Below are 16,843 nucleotides of genomic sequence, written 5' to 3' on the forward strand. Positions count from 1 at the left end.
CTTAAACAGCATCTGTTTTGTGAAGCTATATTCATAGAAAATCCCCAAATCAACAATTAGAAGCATATGTAAATGTGCGATTACAGTTCTTTTTCTTTCATTGACAACTTCTCCTTTTTTGCTTGCATGAAGAGTAGAGGATGATATGATAAATGCCTCACTGTTCCAATTCCCTTGCACAACAAATAGGAAGTACATTTGGCAGTGCCACTGAAACTGCCAGCCCAACAGCCAGGAGGAAGCCATTCTCCTCTGCTCTATCTAGCCACTGCAGCACCATCACTAGAGGCCACTTTAACAACAGAGAAGCTAAAGTCAATTGTTTCTTCAGTGAATAGGCTTCTGTTCTCCAGCATATATTTACTGAGGCATTTAGGGAAGATTTTTGCCATTAAACTGAAGTCTGTAAAACATGGTTGTCTACAAATATTTACGCTAGTGCTGACCACAGCTCTGCTGCCACTCAGTGTCACTTTGGACCTGACCACATTTTTTTAAGCTCGGGTTTTGCCATCCTCTTTGAATCATCAATTTCCACTACTTTCTTGGCCCAAGCTGAGAGATTCTGCCGCCACCTCTGAAGCAAGGAGAGCCTCGGCTGCTACTCGCTTCAGGGCCACGGGCAAATTACTTAACCTCTGAGTGTCAGTTTCCTCATCCACAAACTGTGAATTAAAATACATACCTTGGAGGTTGCTGCAAATTTAAGAAACATTATGTCATCTGCATTACATGAATTTTTTCTCAAAAAGAGTATACTAATTTTTAAATCTCCAAGTGTGAATTTTTACTTTAATTTTTTTAATGCATGAAAAGCACCTAGCACAATGCCTGGCACACAGATGGTACTGTGTGAATGGTAGTAGTTTTTATTGCTATCATTATTAAATGAATGAAATCTTCTGAAAGGGAGAGCCTTGTCTTTCCAGGTTGCTACATCAAAACTCAGCAAATTATAACTGCTTAAGGAGGAATAGGTTGAGAATTTCTATAGCTTAGCCATAAATTCTAACATTTAAAATTGAAAAGGAAAACTTTATGAGAACAACTTATCCTTTTTCTCACATTACAATGGTTGACAGCTACTTTTTTAATTGGAAAAATGTTCATATGTCTATAATAATTCACTCACTGTATAGCAGTCAATTAAGTACAAACTTTAAACTCCCAATTTTCGAGTTAAAACAAAGCATACACATCGATTATAGTTTGGTTCTAGAAAAGCACTATTAGATATCCAGCCAATACTTTGTAAATTAGAAATTTTAAAGTGACATCCTAATCATGGTAATTAAAAAATAATGATAATCGGTCAAAAAAGGAATTAATTGGTTTAATGTTAGAAAGTGTAACATTATTAGACTGATTATACTGAAAGGAAGAAATATTTTCTTTATTAAACACAAAAATGTCATAAATTCAGGTAAATCAAAATTAGTTCATATAACACATTGATGGAATATAACTTATGTTTATAGAGTCCATCACTTCATTTTCTGGCATTCTGTTTCTGTACTCGGTCAGAGTCAAAAGGTCAGGAACCACGAAGTCAGTAAGTTCCTAAGGATATCCTCACTATCACATCACTGCTCTAACAAGTGGTGAGCAGGAGGAAATTCAGACAAGTCAAGCACCCACACCCCATACACAGTTAAAAGAATTTCCTTCATTTTTTTTCCTCTACTGATTTCAAAGAAGAAGTATGACAAGAAAAACTGGAGGGTTCTCACTTATTTGAATAACAAGTGAAAATCTAAAAATACCTTCACTGTATGTTATTACCAACTATATCAGTGGGTTTTATAGTGACAGCCCTGTGCTATAATTTCTGAGAAAACCTCAACATAAAGCTCCATAAACCCAACCATTCCTGTAATGTATCGCCTTATCTAGCACACAATCATTTCAAACACAACTTTTCATGTTAGTATCATTTGTTCAAAAATGGTAATAAATACATCCTTGAAGCCAGAGAAATCATTGCACAATCTACTGTAACTTGTTCTTACCAGTACTGACAGTTAATCCTCGACCCAAGATCCGGTGTAGAATATTCCAATATCACTTGGTTTAATTAAAGATATTCATTATACACATACCTTTTAATGGACCAACACTCCCAATCAACATTATAAATAATCTGGGCCAACTGCAGAGTAATGTCTGTGAACAATTATCACAAAACTAAAACATGGATGGCTGTCAGTTGGTGGCAGAGTTCTTGCTTTCATAATAAATATAAAATCAATTTCCTGTTCTAGTTCCTATTCCAAGTTGAAAATGATATATCTGACTATGAATTCCAACTACCTTCATCCTTAGGGGGTTTGGGGGTTTTGTTTTTTTTTTAAAGAAGAGAGGAGAAAAGAAAGAAACTTATGAGACCACCTAAGTCAATTCTTCCTCATTTGAGGGCACTTGGATAGTAAAAGTTTCTACATAATGTGCACATATGAGCTTGCCATTTCACACATATATATATTTTAATGCTGTGATTTCCCCCATCAAATGCCACTCAAGTATTTCAAAAGTCCCTCCCATAATTCCACTATAAATTCCTATTTACAAAGGCTCAGTACATCTGAAAGCTAGTAGTAACCTTTCATTTAAAAAATAATAATATGCAGTTTCAAAAGCTTTTTGTTCCCATCTCAATCAAAAATAACTTCATATGTTTTAAATGAAATTTTGCAAGTAATCAAAGACTAATGAAGACTCATTGATTTAACTAGTTAAGGGAGTCTGAGAAGGGAACGAGAATTTAAAGCAACCAAGTATTTCATTTAGAAGAGCAGCTAATATGTTGGCACACTAAGTCCTCTTCACTAAGAAATGCAATCAGGATTCTTGTCTCAGGAGAGACTCTCAGCCCCCTCTCTGTGTGCACATTCCTGACTCCCACTAACATTAACAAGCATCATACATGCACTCGGAGCAGATGCCAGCCTTGGTAGTATGTATGCACGGAAGCTGTGGTGACTAATCCATATGGCTCTGAAGAGAAGTTATGGTTTGTTGGGTCTAGAGGCACAGCTACAGTGATGGAATTCAGACACTAGAAGCAAGCCTCAATCTGAATGCTTGATCCAAACCCTCTCCTATCTAACCATACCTCAGATTGTAGTTAAGCCTCGGTTTGGAAATTCTATCCCTAGCATGGTTTATACAGGTAGAAGTTCCATATTTGAGGAAACCTTAATTTTTTCACAGGCCCAGAGTTCTGTCCTCCTCCCCATCCACCACTCCTATCCCCAGCATTCACTCATGCATTTCCCCACAATATATAGGAAATCACATAGTAGCTTTATAGAGAGAAAATCAAGAAAAGGCCTGGCTTAAACCGCAAAAGCAAAATCAGAATTAAGTATGAAACTCCACCTTCAACACGAATATCAAATAATATAGTAATCTTAACACAAGAGATATATGCTGAAATGTAAATTCCACAGGTTGTGTAAAGGGCAGAATTTAACCATTAATTCTAACTCTTCCCAGCAATTAGAATTAGGTACTTAAGTTAGAGTCTTAATGCTCATTTAATATAGTTTCCTGAAGCCCAATTCAACAACTTCTTCATCCTTTCCAAAGAAGAAAGTATTCTTATGAAGTTCACTTTATACTGAAGACATGGGTGCATAAGCACACATACAAGTTTACACTTCTGAAAAGAAGTGATAACAGTTCACTAGCCATTTTGCTGAAATTGGGCTTTAGAAAAAAAAAACTAGATGACACAAAATTCTTAGTATACTTTCATATATAGAGAACACAATGAAAACTTCATATTTGTTATCTCCAGTTAGGTCAGTTAATATTCAGAAAACTTCATATTTGTTATCTCCAGTTAGGTCAGTTAATATTCAGAAAAATTCTTTAATATTACATCTAAATAATCATGGGGGGGAAAAAATCCACCAATGTTCTAGAAGCTTCTGGAGACCTTTCAATCAATTTTATTTATATGCAAAACCAAGAGAAACTTAAAAAAAAAAAAAAAAAAACACAAAGCTCCTCCTGATGCTAAAGCTCTCAATTTACTGACAGGCAAATGGCTTCATGCTGCCACTTAATCTCATTTCTTGCATAATGCCCTCTAATTAGCATATCAAAGTGAATTAATACTTCTAGGGCATTAGCAATGGGGAAATCTGCTCCAGGCTCACAATAGCAGTTAAGAGAGAGCCAAGAAATCCTCAAAAACACCACAAACCACTTTGCATTGCAAAACTGTTCAATTTATTTATCCCCTCTCTCTAAACACTTTTACCGCACACTGTTTTACTACTGTTCACCAAACAAAATGATAATTGCCAAAGTTACCAGCATCTGTAATGCCTGTTTAGAATCTTAATTTAGATTATGTTGCAGATAATTTCTATATGCAACCATTTGTTCTATTATAAATGTTAATATAGAAACAGAGGAAATGTTGACATTCTCAATTAGTTAATTTGAATTTGAAATAAAATTTTATGGGATTTTAAAATTTATTAATTTTTTAATGTAAAAAGCCACCTGCTGGACTCTGATGCATAAGAAATATGCTTTGAAAACTGATGTATCACATAAAACAAAACAAAACAAAAAAATCATTTTGCCATAACATATGTTGAGTCTCCCACATAATGGTTTAAACATTGTGAGGAATCATCGGCATTAAAAGGATACATTGTACACCAAGTTCTCATTAATATGATCATGCAAAAAGGGTTATTGTTCAAAACAGCTTAACATTTGTAAAGCACTTAAATTGAAGAAAACAAGGACAAAACTTTTAACAATTATTTTTATCCATAATTACTTTTAACTGTTTTCAGTCCAAATGAGTTACTATCACGTAGATATAGTCAGTTAAAAAAAAAAAAATGCTATGCCAATTCAACTTAACACATCCTATCACACCAATTTTTTTACTAGATATACACTCAAATTTAATACCAAAGCAAACTACCGTTACTATCAAAAACTACAAACATCTTATATTTATGGAATACGTCTATTTTAAAAATAACAATAAAGAAGAGATTCTGGTTACTATTCTGCCTACAAAGGGGGTAATTAGAATCAAGTGTTGAAGATTAATGAAATTTATTTTCAAATATCTTCTGTATCTAAAGGTATAAAAAGATGGGTTTTTTTCAGTGGCTCATTCAAGCATTTCCTGCTAATTTATTTGCTAAATATAACACTATCACATAGCTGTGATAGCAATTTATGTTTGATTAACTTCTATAACTTTGTAAAAAATCTTTTAGCCAGATCTAAAAAACTTTGACCAATTCACACTACATAGTGATATAAATTATTTACTCTCTTCATACGAAAAGACTCAAATGGCCTACTGAAGTAGAGCAAATGCTTGAAAAGGTCAACATGGGAGGGGGGTGTGCAAGCTTTGTTAGTCAGTTACTACCTAAATCATGCTGATCACACTGATAAATGGCTAAAACACAAGCCTGCTGAGAAAACAAATAAAACATAATTCTCATAGTGACAATATTGAAGTAATAAATACCTAAAGTTGTTCACGTGTACATAGAGGAATAATAGTCTAAAAATCCTTATTTAACTTGATGTGTTTGCTGCTGATGTGTTAAGTATTTAGTCTGAATAGATACCTCAATGGTATGAGTACAAAATAAAGCGATGACTGATTTAGGGTGTGGTTCATGAAATGTGGTTTTCATTCTTCACAGCCGTACTTCATGGAACTTCATCCTACACAATGCCACCATAAACTATCAAAATATACATAATCCAAATAAAACATTAAACTTAAATGTCTTGGAAGTAGCCATTTACAAAATTTGTAAACAGAAATCTAAAAGTACAAGCAAAATTAATTAAAAGGAAAAGGATCCTAACATGAAAGATATACACAGATATATTTTATGAAAGCCAGTGAACCAATGTGTTCTTTGAGGCAAGGCAAGGCTTCCTTTGCCACTGTATTAATATACTTCTGATTCAGAATAAAATTATGTAAATTAGTATAATAAAATAACATAGTAAAGTCCCAAATAAAAACCAGAACTACACAAATCTATAATAAAATGAAGTCCACTAAAACTGAGGCATGAAAGAATTACTTGCACAGATCAAGTTAGTATTGACAATAGAGTTCAATATCCTCTTACTGGGAAAAAAAAAAAAAAGGGTTGGAAGACAGGTCCATACTTTAAAGATAATACCTGCTTGATACTTTAGACCATGAAGTTCCAAACCAGTCGAGAAGTAAGATTTTTTTTTCTAAGTTGTCTATGAACGTATTACATGTATTGTCTTCTAAGGATGGGAGAGCAAAAGTAAAGAAAGTTAGAAAAACATCACTCTTTCACATCCTCCCTCAAAACTTCCTTAAAAAGCTCCAGTAAGTTAAACAAATCTGTAAAAATAGAAAATAAAAAATATTCTTAAATTGCTCTGAGGAAAAATTTGTAATAAAGCAATACAATTTATGACATTTCCAAGATAAACTAACTTTGTATTTTTTCCTGTTTAAGCATTTAATATTTCCAATGTAAACAAGCCATAATGTCTAAAACTGATATGAAATTTACAACGTTAAAGGTGCATTAAAATTTGCTTCAAAATAATTTTGAAAGGGTGGGAGTTACAGAGAACACAAGATTGGCCAAGTGTTGCTAACTGCTGAAGGTGGGCAATGAGTTCATGGGGATTCAAGTTTCTCTTCTCTATGTATAGTTTACATTTGAAGTTGTTCATAATAGAAAGTTTTTTAAAACTAGAAAATAAGTTCACAAAAACACAAAAATGAATCATGTATGGAACAGTGCATCTGTTTTTAAAACTTTGGAACAAATAACGATAACTATATTGGAAGTATCTCAAGAGCAGCTTAAAACAATGTACACAACATATATAACAACGTTTAGACTCACATATAACAGTTTTCACCTTTCTTGTTAAATTTTCACTTGATGGAATATTTGGGCTTTATATACTGGGAATTGAAGAATTACATGGCACTGTACAAAGAAAAATGAACAAATTTTTATATTGAAGCATTAAAATAAAAGAAAACAGACCAGAAAAAGAAGACACCATGAGTCTCTAAACCTTTAGAGTCAGAATTAAATAGAGAGGTGTTGACTGAGAGTACTGCCCTACCCCTCTGAAAGCTAGTCACACTTACAGCAGTAAAGATAAAAGGTTTAATCATATATATCATATTCTAAATGCATATAAAAACTCACAAGCCACCTTCTTGATCCAGTTTTGATATGTAAAATCCTTATGACTCTTTCTAGGGAGGGTTCCTTTAAAAGGAAAGCATTTTTAATAGTAATTTCCTTCTTCTCCTTAAACATAAAAAATACTTCAACCAGCCCAACCAGGCAAGCAGGCCTTTCTCTTCCCCTGCGGATACCTCCTGCAGTAGAGAAGTTCATTAAGTTTTATGATCTTCCCAAGTCAGTCCTGCTTATATGCCTCACAAAGGCCACAAATCTGGCAAACCATCATGTATGCCATTAGACATTACTAGTAAATGAATGCTATTTAGGGTTTGTGGTGGCAATAAATCAGAGTTTGGTTGGCAGCTATCAATATGGAGTATTTTAACCTACCGTTTAGAAAGGAAAAGGTTATGTTGATTTTTTTTAATACACAACATTTTTTAACAATATGACTCAGATTATATACTGTTGAACTTTCATTTTAAAATTTTTTAAATACATTTTTTTCTCAAAAAGAGCCATTTCCTTCATTCAAACTCTCATAATTAAGGGCTCTGGAAAGAAGACAGATTTATGAGGATGGAATCCTCTCACAAAGTTCTTCAACAATCAAGATTAAGGTGGCCAGAAAGATGTGAGGGAATGCCCCCAAAGAAGTATGTAGATGAGGAGACCTCATAGCATCACGGATATTTAATGAGAGATAGATGGTAAAATATGGCTAAAAAAAAAGAGAGAGAGAAAGAAATCTTAACATATCAACAATTACCTCACTGGTTGCTTACTTAGTTTAAAATGGACAAATATCTTATTTTAAAGCCTGTAACTTTCAGGTGCTTTCAAAATGCATAAATACTGAAAAATTCAACAATGACAGATATTTCTGCCCCAAAGTAACTGTATGATAAATTTTATGAAAGAACACATTTTCAAGAAAAAGCAAGCATCTCATAGTATACTTTTCCTACCTCTGAACAAGAAAAAAATATAATTGTGGTAGATTACTCATTTATACGTCAAAAGGGAAAAATACCTTTCTGTATTTGTTAGGAGGGAAAAAAGATGTTTTCCAAACTAAATCCCTCATGTGCATCAGAACTTGCAGTGCTCACTGCCTCATCAGAAGCCTCAAAATCTACTGGCAGATCTACAAATACGTGGATTTTTTTTTAATGATTTTGTCTTATTTTAGAAAAAGCACAACTGAAATGACATTATCCATTGAAATGACAGCTTTACCCCCCATCTCCCCACTAGTCAACCCCCTACCCCTCTATTGTGCAGGGTAGAGTCATCACGTAATGTTCCCAGTTTCTATTACAAATGACTAGGTAAACTTTCTCTAGGGTATAGAGAATTAATCTTTGGATACTATGTTATTAGATTTAATAAAATGATTTTTTTAAAGCATTATGCAATATACATTATATCCTACAGTGCTTATTTTATAAGTTCACTGTTTCCAAAGCATGACTGCGGGAACTGATTGGGGGTGTGGGGGGAGGCCTGGAATTTGCTGCCCCAATTTCTTTGCTTCGGTAACACTAATGTCTACACAGCTGTTTTATTTCAAATCAAGGATTCTGAGTCCAGCGTCCCTGTCTCCTTCTAAGACTAGTTTTGGAGTGAGGTGGAGCTACGGGTAGCAGGGGAGAAAGGAAAGCAGAGAAAGAGCTTCACCCCCATCAATCATTCAGTACTTAAATCCCGTCCCTCTCGAGCTCAGAGAGGCTGGCAGGAAGATGCCTCTGCCCAAGACAGCCGCCTTTACTCTTTGTCGACTGTTGGCTTTTTACAAAAGAGATAACGTGCAAACTTGGATCCGCTGGCCAAAGCACAAAAAGAGGATCTAATTTACAAGTTATCACTGAAAGCCTCACAAACAATTTTCAAAACACAAAAATTTCTTTTGTCAGCTACCTCTTGCTTCTTAAACAGCAAGCGCCCTGCCAAAGCTCTCTCTGCCAGTAATCCCAGACTCTGAAAAGGCTTGTTTCTTTTTCGTAACTCACCTTTGACATGAGGTTGACTATACTTTCCTTTCAGAATGGTGTAACTAAGTCTTGTGCAAATAAGCAGCTAGAGGACTTACACTTCCTAATTGAATTCTGCCTGCTGCTAAATGTCTAAACAAGAAAAGCAGTTTGCTGGGTTTGGTTCTCAAGCTAGCTAGGCCGAAACTTTAAAAAGGCAAAATAATAAATACAAATCATGAAGAGGGGGTGAGAGCGGAGGGACATCAATCCCCTCTCCTAGTAATATAAAGCCGTATAAAGTTGAATCAATCTTAATATTCACAACATAGTCAATACCCCAGTGCTTAGCTGTCAGCAGAAACTGAAGTGGAGCCCTGATAGCAAGAAAACCCTTGGACATTAAGCAACATAATTTACTGAGAATTACGCACTTTTAGGCTTCTAAACTAAGAATCTTCAAGATTTAATGCTTGATGTCTCATTTTATACTCAGATAAAAATTAGCTACGTTTTAAATCACAGTGCTTTCTAAAGGTAGCTAAAAATCAACACAGAGTAAAAGTTAGTAATTTTAAATGCCTGTGGTTTTCAAAATGTAAAATACATCTTAAAAACAATCACTCAACATTAAGAAACCATGCATACTATGTGAATGAAAAGCAGGAAAAGCACTCTTTAAGGCTCTCAATATTTGCTGTTAATTATGGTTTTAGCATATATTTTAATAGACAGCAATAACCCCTCACCTTTTATTGATTACTTTTAGGATCAGAATAGAATTGCAGAGTGAAAAATCTGTTTAAAAGGAGGGCAACTCTCCTACTAACTAACAATTACATACAGTGTGCTATTATGCGTACACTCAATTTAAACACAATCACATTTAACCTTTTAAATATCTCCACTTAAATACTGCTATAGCCTGGACTTTAACTTTCTCTTCTTTTCTCTTGCCAACTTAAAAAATGGCAACTTTATAATACTGTATACCCAGCATACACACACACACACACACACACACACACACACACACACTTGTTCACCATATACAGGAAAGATAATGCCAAATAGGACCTAAAACATCTAGATTAAATCTCGAATTCCACTTGAGTCGCTACTATCACCTCAAGACTAAAATAAGTCTAACAAGGAAACTAAGTTGAAATGAATTGTCAGAAATTTGTCTAATATGTATTTGTAGTTTTCATTCCAGCACTTCTGTAAAAGCTGTCTCCTCATATATTCCCTGCCTTGAACACTTCAAAAATTGCTCAGCCTGCACCTGTGGACCTTTTTCTATTTCATAAAATATATTAAGCATGCTTACAATGTAATGACTTTAAGCATAAAATTTAATTAAAGTATTAATAGATGTAATAAATACATTGTATATGCCTAAACATATCATTACCCTTCCTGCTTCTTAAAAGTAGTAATCCCAACTAAAACACTAATTCAAACATATGCTACTGGGATCTGTTCAATTGCATCTATTCTTCTATCTGTGGAACTGAAGCTTAAGGCTAAGTAAACAAAGTTCGGGATATGCTTCTCCCCGGGTCTCGGTCCCTGGCATCCAGTCTCCCGTTGCTCCTTTTAAAAACTGACATACAAACAAGGCGAAAGGAGCAGGAAAGGGTGGCAGGCGCTCCCGGCCCCCTCCCCGCCTGCAGCCAGGGGTGGCCGCCTAGGGACTGCGACCCAGCCCCGTCCGCATCTACACTTCATTTTACACAAGGAGCGGAATTAAGAAATCGAATCCAGATTTATTGCAGTTTTTTCTCACGATCAGGAGGTGGAAAGGAAAGAATGATCAAAGATGGCGGTGCCCAAAAGCAGCAGCTCTCAACTGGAGAGTCGAAGGAGTAGCTCGTACCCCACCTCGGGGGTCTCCGGGCCCATTGCGGGGCGCAGCGTCTTACCTGTTTTCTCTTTGATCTCACACAGGACGCTGAAGAGCGCGGGTTTCATTCTGTGACAGTTCAGGGCATGTTTCCTAAAAAAACAAATAGCAAAACACAAAGGTATTAGCATCACCTATGGAATAATATGGCGCCTTCCTTTAAGTTAGACCCAATATTTAATTCCGGCCCCCTATTTTGGAAGGCTCTTTTGAACCACCGCAAGTCAACCGAAACTCAAGTTGACTAGTTAGCGACAGCCGGCAAGCTCCGGCGGCTAAAGCTCCAGCCCGCACGAAGCCGCGACCCATCTGCCCGGCAGTCAGCAGTCTCGGCCACCGCGGGACGCGAACCTGCTCGGGGAGCCGCGATCCGGGGGCAAACGGCGGCGACCCGGGGGAGGCGACGGCGTGGAGGGGCTCCTGCGTCCGCCCTCCGCCTGGGGAGCGGGCGCGGCGCGGGCGGTCGGCCGGCTGGCTGCGGCCAGCGGGCGGTGACAGCTCGGCAAAGTTTGCGAAGCGGCCCTCCCTTCCCGAGAACTTGGCCGCCCGCGCCCGGACCCGCCGGGGAACCGCCCAGCGCCCAGCGCCCAGCGCCCGGGCTGGGGCGGCCGCCCGCACGGCGAGGTCGTCCCGCGGCCGAGCCGAGCCGGGCGCTGGGACCCTGGGCCGAGGAGAAAGTTGCACTTCCCTCAAGTGCGGCCCGGGGCCCGCTCGCGGCGGCGTGCACCCGGGTCCGGGCGGGAGGTTTGAATCCGTGCGAGGGGCCGGGCTGCCAGAGGGCCTGACTAGGGGGGCGGGTGAGAGACACCCACAAAATCCACGCGGCACCAAGTCCGTCCCGCGCCCCGAGAGCAACTTTGCCGACTCCCGCCCGCGTCGAGGGGCGCGGGGCAAGTCCCCCCGAGGCCCGGGCCGGCGGCCTGTTTTCGGAGAAAGTTCCCCAACCCAGGCTGAGGCCCCAGCCCGGGCGCCACCCCGGCCCCGACTGTGCCGCGGGCCTGGCTCCCGCACACACACAAAAGATGCTTAATGAGACGACACCAACTTTGCTTGCGCCTCGTCCAAGCTCTGGTCGGTGATGGTCATGATCTGGTGGAGGATGTCGCCGATGTCCTGCTTCCTGCCGTCGCCGTCCGCCCCTTCGTGGCCGTGCGGGGGAGGCGGCAGGGCCATGCCCCCCTGCACCGCGTGGCCCGCCAGGTTCACCCCGGCCAGAGTCTGCAGCATCCTGGATTGATCGTCCATCCCGCCGCGCGCGGGCGGGAGCGGGCGGCGGCGGCGGCTGAGGCGAAGGCTGAGGCGGCGGCGGCGGCGACAAGGGAGGAGAAGAAAGAGGGGGAGGGGGAGGGGGAGGCGGCCGCGCGCTCCCCGCCCGCGCGGGGAGGGGGCCGCCCGGCCGGCGGGGCCCGCGGCTGAGGCGGTGCGGACGGGTGCCCGGTCTGGCTTCCGCCGCCGCCGAGGCTGAGGAGAAGCGGCGGGCGGAAGCGCCGGGCTCCGCGTCGGTGGCGGAGGCGGAGGCAGCGGCGCCCGCTGCCCTCACGCGGCCGCCGCGCCGCCTCCTCGCCGCCGCGCGCCCCGCCGGGTGGCCCCGCGCAACTTGCTCCTCAGCGCCAGCCGAGTTGCCGGGACGCCCGCCGCCCCCCGCGCCAGGCTGCACACTCCCTTCCCTCGGCCGCCGCCGCCGCCGCCGCCGCCTCGGCCGGGCGGGATCCGAGCCCCGGCGGCCCCGGGGGAGGGAGCGGCGGCGGCGGGCGGCGGCGCAGGAGGCCGGCGGGCGGGGCGACGGGAGCGAGGGGGGCGGAGGAGGAAAGTTTGGGAGCGGGCGGACTGGCGCGGCGGGGACGCGGAGCCCGATGGAGGGCCCCGGCGGGCAGTGCGCGGAACGGACAGCAGATTGATGGGGCGGAAGAAGTCGCCGCCGCCACAGCCGGAGCCGCGCACCCTACCAGCAGCCGCCGCGGACCGGGCTCGAAGGCCGCTCGGCTGAGGGATTGACAGGCTGCCAGTGCCACTCACTCACTGCGGCCCCAGCGCCCAGGGGGAGGGGCGGGGGCAAGCGGGAGGGCGGGGGAGTGCTCTGTACGCTCCGCCCCCGGGGGCGGTGCGCGCGCTCATTGGGCCTGGCGCCTCCCGCCGCCGCCGCTGGCACCGCCCCCGGGCTTCGGCCCGGCCCCTCTGCCCTCTGATCCCCTGCGCCCGAGAGCGCGCCACCGGATCCTCAAGTCTCATCGCGTCCTCGCCCCCCGGGATGGGCCGCCTCGGCCCGCAAACGTTGTGCCCACACCCCGATTCCTGCTCCCTAGTGTTAGCAGTCATGGGTGCCAAGAGCTGTGGACGGGACACGGGGCAACTCGCTCCAAGGCCAACCATGTGCTTCCCCGCAGCGCCGTGAGCTTCACGCCTCGGACAGCGCCTGGTACACTTTCCGGCTCTTCCCGACGGGAGGTGGTATCCTCAGGGTACCCGGCCGCCCGTCCCAGGCCAATCGAATCGCGCTCGGAGCCGAACGGGGCGGGACAGAGGCAAGAAAGGGCTGTCCCTATTGGAGCGTTCGAAAAGTCCTGGGCAGAGGCGGGGACGCAGCGCATGGTGGCCCCGCCCATCCCGCGATCACCATAGTAACTGAGAGGTCGCTGCTCAGAGTTGGCGCCAGCGCTATGGCCTTGCGCTGTCCCTCAAGAGGTGACCAGGTAAGGTGGGAGCCCGTTGTCCCGCATGCTTCATGCCTGAGCTCAGTGGATATGAGTAACATACACTTTCCCTTGAAAGAGGAGCACATGAAAATGTGTCAGAGGGAAGTGGATCCGGGAGGAGGGAAAGGGCCTGACATCCAGGACTAATTAACAGTTTACAACCTTTTACACATTCTGCAATTCCTGGTAATCCAGGGACCACTCCTTCCCAGCGTTTGCTTTTAGCCGCCTCCAGATAGACCAAAGCTGCAAACTGAGCTCTTTATTACAAAGATATGTTTATTTAAGGATAGACTGGATTCTGCTTATCAATTTACCCCACCACCATGAGTCATTTAATGTTGGTGACACCAGCCACGGATTGTCATATATATAACACTTTTTCTTCCATTGTACTCTGCCTACAAACGACTAAATGCTCACATTATTTGGGGGTCTAGACTTACACCTCTTGTGGACGCTTGAGCTTTCTCTTAACCTAATTTCCCAAACAGAGCTTCAACGTATTTTCCCCATTTTAGATCCATGGAGCTCACCCTAGATGGGCCCTTTGGTTAGGTGATTCTGAAAAGTCCTCTTGTTCCTTCCCCAAACTCAGTAAGTTGTCTTACCTGAAAGCAAAAATAGGGTTATGAGATATGAAAAATTGTTCTTACTCTGCAGGGTTTAATGTAGGACAAGCAGTTCTTTACATGCCAGATGGATTCTTGGAATGAAGCAGGCTACTCGGTTCCAGGTTCTTTCCTTCATGTGTTGTGTGTACTTTTAAATACTCCCCACTGCAAAGCTAATAGCTAACCTTACAGTAAGGCAAGCTAAAATCTTTACAAACTGCACAGCTGCTGGAGAGGGAGTTCCAAACAATCCACTCTGCTTCTTACTTCTGAAGAAGCCCATTTATGTCCATTAATATTCCCGGCTCTTCTGTAACCCATATATGTGTCAAGTTTCTGATTCTTCTTTTAAGCCCCCATTATGGGTTACTCATAGTCATCATTATTTATTTATTTATTTATTTTTTTGTGGTACGTGGGCCTCTCACTGTGGTGGCCTCTCGCGGAGCACAGGCTCCGGACGCACAGGCTCCGTAGCCATGGCTCATGGGCCCAGCTGCTCCGCAGCATGTGGGATCTTCCCGGACCGGGGCATGAACCCGTGTCCCCTGCATCGGCAAGCGGATTCTCAACCACTGCGCCACCAGGGAAGCCCCATAGTCATCATTGATTGGACTTTCTTTTTATTCTTAACTTGTTTTTCAAAAGCTGTCACCAAATCTTCATATATTTTCGCATAAAGGAGCAAGAGCAAGCAGCCAGTCTTTCATAATTCTCCAACGTTGAAGATGTAAAACCACGGAATTCTATCTGAAAGATGTCTGAAGCTCTAAATTCCTTCCAGCTCCAAAATTCAATGATCCTGTAACTCACTATCAGACCTCCTCCCTGCCCTCATTCTAGGCTCATAATCTTGACTAATCAGTTATGAGGATGAGGCTAATTAGCAATGGGGATTTACGGTTATTTCTAGCCCACTTTAAACAATGAGTTATGTAAGCAAAGCAACATATATAAAAATGTAAATAAAATTAAAGAAACACTTAAGCAAATAAAGGCAAATGGGATGTATGGGCTATGTAAACAAACGGGAACATAAAAACATAAATTAGAATTAAGAAAACAGTTAAGCAAATGCCACCAATTAGGAATAAAACAACTTGTTAAATGTCTAACACCCGCAGCTATTTTATGGCACACACCTCTAAACCCATGGTCATTCAGTGATGTGGAAACTTGATACCATAATTCTGCATTAAGTGATTGGATTAGATTGACCTTCTGCTTGGGAGGCTTCTCTTTTGTTATTGTCAATATGAGTTGCAGTAAAAGCCAGAGGGTCCTAGCAAGGATTCCCTCACAGGTTCATTGACAACGGCCATTGATTTAAAGCATAAATTCTTTTAGATTCGTTTCCAAGCCCCAATAAACAGTGTCAACTAATTGCACATGCTCCAAGATCTCCTGTGCTTTTGCCAGTTTCTCAGGTAGGATGTTGCCTTGTCTCACTCAGCAATCTGAGTCGCATTGTTGGTGACTTCACAGATAATAGAATAGAACCTCCCTAAGTACCTAAATCCACCTTTGCTGTTTCTAAGGCAGTGATTCTTAAAAAGTCATAGGAAATGTAATTTACTTTTGGTGAGTGTACATTCATGTAAAGTGAACAGTGACAAAGTGGTGAAAACCAAGTAGGGGCTCTCTCATATCCATCCCTTTCCATGAGCTTGGTTTATATTAATGGCACCACTGCCTATATCAATATGGTGATCATCACAGCAGATGCCATTATCCTGCACTCTCTCAGGGTAGGATACTGTGCTCTGTGTTCTTACTCCATCTTATTTCAATCTCACAACAGCCCTACCTAGGTGAGATTATTATTAAATATAAGGAAGCAGACTGAAAGACGGTAAGGAACTTACACGAGACCACCAAGCCAGTAACTATTGGACCTTGGATTCAAATCTTGATCTGTGTGGCTGCAAAGCCTGCCTTATGAAACACTGCAAAAGGAGTCATTCAATCAAGATTACTAAGTAAAAATCACAAGGTTTGACAGGTGAACTGTAAATTAATGAAAGTAACCAAGTACTTAATAAAAAGAGGATAAACAACTCTATGAGGGATTAGAGGAATCTGGGTCTCATGGCAGCAGAACAGGGAAATGAAGAACAAAGCCCAGCCAGACCGTCCTTCATGGCCATCTAGGACCACACCTCTCTGAAGCTTGCCTGCCATGCCTGCCTTCATTGATCTTCATCTGCTGTAAATTCTTTCCAAATATATTGCCTGTAATATTGTAATTTACCACCATACTAGATAGACCCATGTTGTTTGCGCTCAATTCACCTGTTAGTTTTCTCATCTAGTTCGTATGCATGTTAAGGACAAAGTATATATTTTGAGATGCACTATCACCTGACTGATTTGGCTTTAAAAAAAACAAACCTTAGGGGCTTCCCTGGTGGCGCAGTGGTTGAGAATCCGCCTGCCGATGCAGGGGACACGGGTTCGT

The 16,843-nt window shown here is 42.1% G+C and overlaps 1 protein-coding gene and 1 pseudogene across 1 annotated transcript in view; one reads left to right on the plus strand and one right to left on the minus strand.

Moving 5' to 3' along the window:
- The window catches only part of PBX3 (PBX homeobox 3), a 235,947-nt gene extending 223,524 nt beyond the window's left edge, over positions 1 to 12,423 (minus strand). The window contains exons 1-2 of the mRNA XM_024126452.3: positions 12,124 to 12,423; positions 11,098 to 11,171 (exon numbers count right to left, since the gene is read on the minus strand). Of these exons, the coding sequence (XP_023982220.1) occupies positions 11,098 to 11,171; positions 12,124 to 12,323 (274 nt within the window). The 5' untranslated portion in view covers positions 12,324 to 12,423. The remainder of the gene's footprint in view (positions 1 to 11,097; positions 11,172 to 12,123) is intronic.
- Positions 12,424 to 13,229: 806 nt separating this feature from the next.
- Positions 13,230 to 13,918, plus strand: LOC114486914 (uncharacterized; annotated as a pseudogene).
- The last annotated feature ends 2,925 nt before the right edge of the window (positions 13,919 to 16,843 follow it).

The sequence above is a fragment of the Physeter macrocephalus genome, chromosome 9 (genome assembly GCF_002837175.3).
Source record: "Physeter macrocephalus isolate SW-GA chromosome 9, ASM283717v5, whole genome shotgun sequence".
In the NCBI taxonomy this organism is placed as follows: Eukaryota; Metazoa; Chordata; class Mammalia; order Artiodactyla; family Physeteridae; genus Physeter; species Physeter macrocephalus.